At 38.4% G+C, this 9,580-nt stretch overlaps 1 protein-coding gene across 4 annotated transcripts in view; it reads left to right on the forward strand.

Annotated features, from left to right (window-relative positions):
• The window catches only part of LOC145313448 (uncharacterized), an 89,606-nt gene extending 83,280 nt beyond the window's left edge, over positions 1-6,326 (forward strand). For all 4 annotated transcript variants that reach the window (XM_080152871.1, XM_080152873.1, XM_080152872.1 and 1 more), the window contains exon 16: positions 1,051-6,326. In XM_080152871.1, the coding sequence (XP_080008997.1) occupies positions 1,051-4,601 (3,551 nt within the window). In that variant the 3' untranslated portion in view covers positions 4,602-6,326. The remainder of the gene's footprint in view (positions 1-1,050) is intronic.
• Positions 6,327-9,580: the final 3,254 nt, after the last annotated feature.

Raw genomic sequence — 9,580 nt, forward strand, 5'->3', positions numbered from 1 at the left:
CTGTCATAAATTACGTAGAAATCAATTTTTTGAAACATATTTTTGCTTTAAATCATGTGAAATGATACAAAAACCATTTTTTAGATTTCTAATACCAGCAACTACCGGCTAGAACTGTTTGAAAACGTTTTGGATCGGAAAGGAGCATTATGTGGAGAGAGGTTTCGTGATGGATTTCGCTTGAAAATACCCAACAAATGGGTATACGGATGAGCCGCCATCCGTTAGCCGCTACTTTTCCAACTTTTTGTTCGATTTAGGGAAAATAGACCTACCAAGGATTACTCATGCAAAATTTCATATCAAAATTCGAATTCTAAGTGCCATTTATACATTGATTACGAGATGGTTGCATTAAAAACCCCCCCCTTATTTACAAAGTACCTGGATGTATTGTTTGTGTTTAAATTACCTCAAAAACCTTTGGTTTACAATTTTAATTCTTTATATCGATCATAGTTAGGTTTTGTGCCATTTTCTGAAGGTTTTAGTCAATCCCCCTCCCTCTTGTAAGGCTTACGTAGTGTAAAAAAAATACCTTACTCTCATCTATATTAATCTATGCGAAAAGTTTAATTAATTGAAGATTATCCCATCTCTCTCCTTTTTGTTTGGAGCGCAGCTTCTCCATAGTTAGGTTATGTCCGTCTAGTTTTTTTTGTTGACAAAAATGAAATTTCTCATATGGACAATTACATCTGAATTTTATTGATGCAGATTTCTTATGCTATGTATTATTTAATTTTAAAATATCAATTGCTGCTTTTAGCTGTTTTTATGAATTGTTATGTATTTATTTTATCCTTTTGCGCCAATTATAGCTATAATTTTGCCAGATTATCATGTTTTATAAATTTTGCTTGGCAAATTAGATTAATTTAATTCTCAAGCAAAACTTTTTCCTTTGAAACCAGTTTTCAACTTTTTCATTCTTCAAAATTAAGATTTCTTTTAGTTATTCTTTCTTGGAGAATTTATTAATTTTCTATTAATGCATTGCTAGGTCAAAAAACATTATTAAAAAATATTAATTTTTTTATTTTATTTTAGATGGCAAAGTTGAAGAGAAGTCAATAACCAACACCATTGTTGATGAAACTAAAGTGTCCAACACAACCACCACAACTTCAACAGACATGAACAACAGCACCACAACCACCACCACCAACTCCACAACAGTGAACAACTCTGTGGGTGGTCCCAAGAAGGATGTGGATGGTTATGACAGTGCTGCCACTGTCAGCGCTGACGAAACACATGAACAGGACAAGAAACATCATCTGCCGGGCGGCATAGCCGCTGCTGGCCATGGCAGTCACCTTCCGCCCCCCTCCCTTCCACCACACACAACCTCAACCCTTGTATCAACGGCCCCCGGTGGGGCTACTGTGGTCAACATTGGCCTGCCAACTACTTCAGCCTCCATGGGAATGGGCGGCAAGCCGCCTGTGCCCACCAGCGCAGCAGCCTTTATGCCACCCTCCCACATGGACATGCAGCAGCAAGGGCCGCAGCATAATTTGAAACAAATTATGGATAATGTTATTGATGTGTCCTTGAAACGTCCCATGAACGCTAGACAGTTTTCAGGAGAAGTTTCCACTATTAAGGATTTGCTGAAAGACCAACAGAACCCAAGTCTTGGCCTTCCGCCTGGGTTTGGCATCAAGCCGCCGCCGGATCTTGAGGTGAAGCCTGTACCGGCACCGCCGCCCTCTGGACCGTCCCCGTCGGCCGCCGTTGTTGTTGAGGACAGCGGCGTGTTGAACCTGACCACAACCAAGCGTGATAGATCACCTCAACCACCTCCGTCACACACGTCTCTGAGTGAGCCCATGTATAGGTCAAGCTTTATTGAGCGAGGCCCGCCCAACCTGCCCGGCCATCATCCAACTGTCAACAAGGGCGAGAAGCCTCCAGAGGCCCACAAGGACTCCACAAAAACAACCCATCGTGAAATGATGGATATTGAGAATAAACGGTTGAAGGACTTCAACGAGGCTGTTAACCATTTAGCCCCAAGCAGACAAGAAATGTTGTCACCCTATCACAAGAGCTACAACACCCCAGGTGGATCCATAACCCGCGGACAACCAATCCAGCCGCCTAACCAACATCAAGGCAGAGCATCCTCTAGTTACCATCCCGTGTCTGGTGGGCCTCAAATGAAATCACTGTCCAGCAGTCAACCTCGCGGCTCACTTGTAACTGGTACACCCGTCTATACTGAAAGAAATGCTATGAATTCTAATGATGCCCGCAATGCCCAGGCTTTGGATATTATGAAGAAGCACCAGCAAGCCCAGCAGCAGCAACAACAACAACAGCAACAGAGCCAGGTGTCCAGATATCCACAATTTTCTGGCCGCCAGCCGCCACCCGGACCGCCGTCGCATGACTCGCGCGGCAGCACGTCACGCCGCGTCATTGAGAATGATTTCTTGACGGCTCAGTCTTTGCCGCGTAAAGACACCCATGAGGATCTACGCAGTCCCTATGCGCGTGTTGACCATCGTGACCGTGATATTCAAATAGTTGAAGCCCACCCCAGATTTGATCCACGTCCTAATATTTATGGCAACCCCCGCGGGCCCCATCCTTATGGTCCTATCAGAACTGATCCCAAGGCCGACATACCCCCTCGTGGCGATCCTACCATAAGAACAGATCCTCGTGCAGACCTGCGTGCTGACCTTCATGCACCCTCAGCTGACCCCAGAGCATTCCAGGCTGACCCGCGTGCAAGACCCGGAGCCTACCCTGGTTATCCTGGATCAATGTCTAGAGATACAAGACCGCGATCACCGCCACGCAGTGTGCCCACCAGCAGACCAGGCATGCCCGGAGGTTCAATCATGACCAGACCCGGACAGGCTGGTCTTCCAAGTGGTGTTCCACGCAACAGTATCGAGATACACAGACAACCTGAGGTGTCCATAACCAAACAGACACGTCCTGACTATCCCAACACAGCGCTGGCTAACTTTGCTGACATTGCCCTGCAACAACCTAAGCTGACTGACCTAACTCGCCAGCAGCAGGGTGGTGGCCTGGGTGCTGCCAACAGTGGACCTGGCACCAGCTCAAGCCTAACGGTCACCAGGACCACTGATCCCAACGCTGCCCGCGTACAGGACATGAGAAATTTTGCTTTGAATGCACTGAAGCAACAATATGATCCTAGATATATGACACCTGAACAGCAACAAAAATTGATTGAATCCATGAATGAGGCGGAGAGAGAGAAGCTGCGCTACAGCCAGCAACCTGGAAACAGACATATCAGCACTGACCAGCTTATTGACCTTATTGTCTCCAATCAGATCAAGAACAATATTGGCCAACCATCTGCTGCCAATCTGGCAGCAAATCTTGCCAATCTGCCTCCTAATCTTCAGGCCCAATATGGGTTGACTAGTCTAGTGGCTGCCGGTGGTCTGCCACGGATGGACGGCAAGGAGTCGCCGAGCAAACAGCCGAGCAGGAGTCCCCTGGTCAAGGAGGGTTTGGATGAGGCTAGAGCTATGATGATGCGTACATCACCTGCCGGCGGCTTGCCGCAATCCACTCTTGACCATATGGAGCGTATGAAGACAGAGGTGCAGAAGAACCGCACCTCGCCGTACCCCATGCTGCCGACAACTGCCAGCGCCGCTGACATGCATGAATATTGGAAGCGTGGTAAATTCCCGCCGGGAGTTGATCCAGCCGCCTACATGCAGCGTCCGCCTAGTCAGGGGTCACATTCTGGCAGCCTGCCGCGTCCCAACAGCACAGGTATGCCAGCCCCATCCAACATGGGCACTTCAGATGAGCGCCAGATAATAAGAGTTGCTCAGAATGCATCGCCGCGGTCAGACAAGGGTAGTCTGTGCGGAGGACGGCCGGCTATCGAGGCCATATCACCGCCGACCTCTGATCCTTCCAGGTCCACACCCAACTATCCCAACTACACGGATGTAAACTCCATACATAGGTTCCTGGCCAGCCAACAACGCAAGCCAGAAGGATTTGATCAGAACAGCACTCAGATTCTGGATTATATCAAGAGAAAAATTGACGAGGGAATGAAGAATGATATGGTCGATCACAGGAATCTTGGTCAGCCGGCCAACCTGACCATGGGACCGCCAAACAAGCGTCCGCTGGACAATAACGATCGTGGCATGGGCGGCCCGTCCAACTCCGGCCCCGCCGACCTGTCAGAATCGCCGCGTAAACGCCACAAAATGGACGAGGGTGGCAACAGCCAGGACCTGCCTGATTCGCCAGGCTCCGGGGAAATGGTTATTGATGAAAGCGCCCGCCCCGACTCTGCCCACTCACAGAAAACAACCTCACCCGCCCCGCACCCAAGTGATTATTCCGCCTACCGAGGCGGCCTACCGCCGGGCAGCGGTAACTTACCTCAAATGCCGCCGCGTTCATCGCCAAGCGGCGGTATGCCCAACTACGGGGCATTGAATGCTTCTCGCGGCGGACCACCGCCACCGGCCACAAGCTCAGGGCCGTCTGGACCTCCGCCGCAAAGTCAACTGCCGCCTCCTACGGGCGGTGCACCGCCGGGAGCAAGATATGAACCTTTATCAGATGATGACTGACGAATAGTTTTAACCCGTCACAAAAATTCCTTCAGATAAATAAAAATAAAATATGAACATAGAACACCATTTAGAGAAAGAAAAATAAACAGTTATAATAAATAATGAAAAAAAATGTGTATGAAAGTACAGAACTGTGAATTTTAGAAAAACAGATGATAAAAAAAAAGTTAGTGTAGCTTTAGTACTGAAATAAATTATACATGCTTGCCACGCTAACAACCATTTTTATACCACAAAGCTGTGAATTCTTGATCTGTCAGACAAACTCTCTGTCATAAGCATCTGTCTTTAACCTTGTAACCTTCTGTCAGTAAATCTGTCCTTGGAATATAAGAGTTTGTCATGATCAAGAATACAAATTTAGCTGTGAAATTTAGCATAATCGCTGTAGAGACAAACACGGTCGGGCAGTCCCGCAGGGGATAGGGAAGGTTAGGTTATATATTTTTGGGGGCTTTTTTTATACACTCAACAAAAGCATTAATATCAGAGCATTTTTATACCTATTATTCTAGCAAATTAGGCTTTTTTGTGAACATATAAATGTTAGTTTGAGTGTTTATTAAATGGACCAATTTTTTTTATCATGTTGACAAAAAATGCTCCTAGTTCCCTTTGAAAAAAAAGTAAAAATATTTATTGGGCGAAAACAATCCTATTTTTTGTTGTATCTCAAAATTATTAATAAAACATGTTTAAAAAAGAATAATATAATATTTATTGTGTAATTAAAATAAAAAGAAATAGGCACATTTCATAAATGTTTTAAAAAGTTTCAAATTTTTGACATAGAATATTTTTTCAACCCCTCTTTTTTAAGATATAAATATTGATAATTTTATGTTTTTAATTTGTGGGTGTTTTTAAGATAAAAGTTTTTTTATGAAACACTCTGTTACCATTCTGTGATGTTCTATGGGTTTTTTAAACTTAAATAATTAATATGTATATGTTAATGTTTTTAAAAAAGAATATCTCACTATTATTTATAAAAAAATCCTTTTTTTACAAGTTTTGGGCAATTTGTTTCTTTTTTAATTTTGTATTTTTTTTTTTGTAAAATATCAATTTTATTTTTTTAATTATCTTTAAAACAATTTCAAGCTGATCTCAACTAAATGCTAAATAATATAAAACCGCGGATTTGCCCTAAAACTTGCCAAAAAAATAAGTTTTTTTTTATAATAAAATATTTTATTTAAAGAAACTTATTTTTACTCGTCTCCTTTTTCTCCCGAACTGCCTCACACCCCTCCCAAACACACACACCCCCTAATACTATAAAAATCTCTCATCCCACCAAATAATGTAGAGAAATTAAAATTGAATATTATTTTTAAAAAACTAGATATTTTTAAAATAATGTTTTCCTGTTTTTTTTTTATTTGTTGTCTTAATAATTATGTATAAACCTCCAATCTGTGTTATTACAATTAAATTAAATTAAAAAACTAAGCCCTATTACTCTTGTTATATATTGTTTTTAAAAAAAAAGGACTAAAATATTATTTACAAGAGTTAGTTAAATAAATAAATTGGGCATTTTGTTAAACATATTTAAATATATAGAATTTCTGGTGGGTTAAAAAAATGATTATTTAATTAAAAAACTAATTACATGACGTAAAAAATCTAAAAGTTGAGTTAAAAATGATTAAAAATACAGAAATAAACCTTTTTTGTCACAATATTCGTGTTGAATAATAAAGTTATGATGTTGAATTTGTGTTTTTTTATATTTTGATTATTTTAGAAGGTGAGCTACTTTACAAGTCAATTTGTCGGTTTGTCCATGAGTAATGAACGCGTATTGAAACGAGGACCTGTTTAATAAATGAACGTTGTGACTAGCTGTCAGCCAGGAATAAGGTATAACCAACAATCGAAATAATTCTAAAATAATGTTTTTGGGTTAGATAAAAAGGTTATTAATTCTATTCATTGTTGCCCCCAAACGAGAGCTGAAAATCACGTATAGGTTTCAATTTTTCTGAATTATTTACAACAATGTATTTATTACTACTTTAATCATACTCCAAATAGAAATAACCATGTACGTTTTAGTTAACCCTGTAGCTGGCTAGAATAACGATCTTCCCATCCCCTCCTTCTGGATAAACGAACTCGCCAATAAATTACAGGGAAAATAGCAACATAATTGACATTTTTTCCACTGTCATGACGAAATAAAAATCTCAAATCTGCAATAACTTAAATGGGGTTAGTTTTGCCACTTTTGCGTAAACAGTTATTCGAAAAAGTAGCAACTTTTGTTCTAACTTAGATAGTAAATTTTTTTAGTTTTTACCTGATAGTTCATACTATTCCTAAAGAAGCCACTTTTATAAAAAAAAATTTGATTTAACTTATAAAAAGGTTCAGTTTTTACCTGTTCACGATCCACCTGGAGGCATGCAGTACCTGATCCTGGTGCCTGATTTCAAAAATTTCTTCAAATTAGTTCAAACTATCTATAAAGTAACCACTTTTATTATATAAGTTTTGTTCTAAGATTGAAAGTAAAAATATTCAGTTTTTATCTGTCCAGGATCCACCTGGAGGCCTGCAGTACCAGAACCTAGGGCCTGATTTCATAATATTCTTCAAATTAGTTCATACCATCCATAAAGTAGCAACTTCTGTTAAATAAGTTTTTCTTTTTGGTTTAGTTCATGTTAAATGATAGCAATAACCATTTTTAAAAAATTTCTAGTACCAACAGCTACCGGCTAGAACCGTCTGATAACGTTTTGGAGCTGCAAAAAGTATTATGTGGAGATAGGTTTCGTGACTAATTTGCCCAATAAATGGCAAAACGGCTGAGCCATTAGTCGTTACTTTTCCAACTTTTTGTTCGATTTACCAAGGATTACTCATTCAAAATTTCAGATCGAACTTCGACTTCTAAGTAATCGACTTTTAAATCTTACAGAAGGATTCTTATTTATTTTTTAAAAAAATCTCTTATTAGCATGTAACAAATTTGCAAAAGTAAATAATATCCTCTTATAATTACCCTTCCATAATCATGAAACACTTAAAAATATTCTGAATTACTAGACAGATCCTGAAATAGGAGCTAAAACAATATTACCAGGAATAAAGGGATAGATCAATCTTATCAGGAATATAGGGATAGGTAAATCTTATCAGGAATAAAGGGATATGTCAATCTTTTCAGGAATAAAGGGATAGGTCAATCTTATCAGGAATAAAGGGATATATCAATCTTATCAGGAATAAAGGGATAGGTCAATCTTATCAGGAATAAAGGGATATATCAATCTTTTCAGGAATAAAGGGATAGGTAAATCTTATCAGGAATAGGTAAATCTTATCAGGAATAAAGGGATAGGTAAATCTTACCAAGAATAAAGGGATAAATCAATATTACCAGGATTAAAGGGATATGTCAATCTTATCAGGAATAAAGGGATATGTCAATCTTTTCAGGAATAAAGGGATAAGTAAATTTTATCAGGAATAAAGGGATATATCAATCTTATCAGGAAAAAAGTGTTAGGTCAATCTTATCAGGAATAAAGGGATAAATCAATATTACCAGGAATAAAGGGATATATCAATCTTATCAGGAATAAAGGGATAGGTAAATCTTATCAGGAATAAAGGGATAAGTAAATTTTATCAGGAATAAAAGAATATGTCAATCTTATCAGGAATAAAGGGATAGATCAATCTTATCAGGAATAAAGGGATATATCAATCTTATCAGGAATAAAGGGATAGGTAAATCTTATCAGGAATAGGTAAATCTTATCAGGAATAAAGGGATAGGTTAATCTTATCAGGAATAAAGGGAATAAAGGGAAATGTCAATCTTATCAGGAATAGGTAAATCTTATCAGGAATAAAGGGATAGGTTAATCTTATCAGGAATAAAGGGAATAAAGGGAAATGTCAATCTTATCAGGAATAAAGGGACAAATCAATATTAATAGGAATAAAGGTATAGGTTAATCTTATCAGGAATAAAGGGAATAAAGGGAAATGTCAATCTTATCAGGAATAAAGGGATAAATCAATATTAATAGGAATAAAGGGATAAATCAATATTATCAGGAATAAAGAGATAAATCAATATTACCAGGAATATAGGGATATGTCAATCTTATCAGGAATAAAGGGATAAATCAATATTACCAGGAATAAAGGGATATGTCAATCTTATCAGGAATAAAGGGATATGTCAATCTTATCAGGAATACAGGGATAAATCAATATTACCAGGAATAAAGGGATATATCAATCTTATCAGGAATAAAGGGATATATCAATCTTATCAGGAATAAAGGGATAGGTAAATCTTATCAGGAATAGGTAAATCTTATCAGGAATAAAGGGATAGGTTAATCTTATCAGGAATAAAGGGAATAAAGGGAAATGTCAATCTTATCAGGAATAGGTAAATCTTATCAGGAATAAAGGGATAGGTTAATCTTATCAGGAATAAAGGGAATAAAGGGAAATGTCAATCTTATCAGGAATAAAGGGACAAATCAATATTAATAGGAATAAAGGTATAGGTTAATCTTATCAGGAATAAAGGGAATAAAGGGAAATGTCAATCTTATCAGGAATAAAGGGATAAATCAATATTAATAGGAATAAAGGGATAAATCAATATTATCAGGAATAAAGAGATAAATCAATATTACCAGGAATATAGGGATATGTCAATCTTATCAGGAATAAAGGGATAAATCAATATTACCAGGAATAAAGGGATATGTCAATCTTATCAGGAATAAAGGGATATGTCAATCTTATCAGGAATACAGGGATAAATCAATATTACCAGGAATAAAGGGATATATCAATCTTATCAGGAATAAAGGGATAGGTAAATCTTATCAGGAATAAAGGGATAAGTAAATTTTATCAGGAATAAAAGGATATGTCAATCTTATCAGGAATAAAGGGATAGGTAAATCTTATCAGGAATAGGTAAATCTTAT

The sequence above is a fragment of the Acartia tonsa genome, chromosome 3, assembly GCF_053477335.1.
Source record: "Acartia tonsa isolate MP-2025a chromosome 3, ASM5347733v1, whole genome shotgun sequence".
Taxonomy (NCBI): Eukaryota; Metazoa; Arthropoda; class Copepoda; order Calanoida; family Acartiidae; genus Acartia; species Acartia tonsa.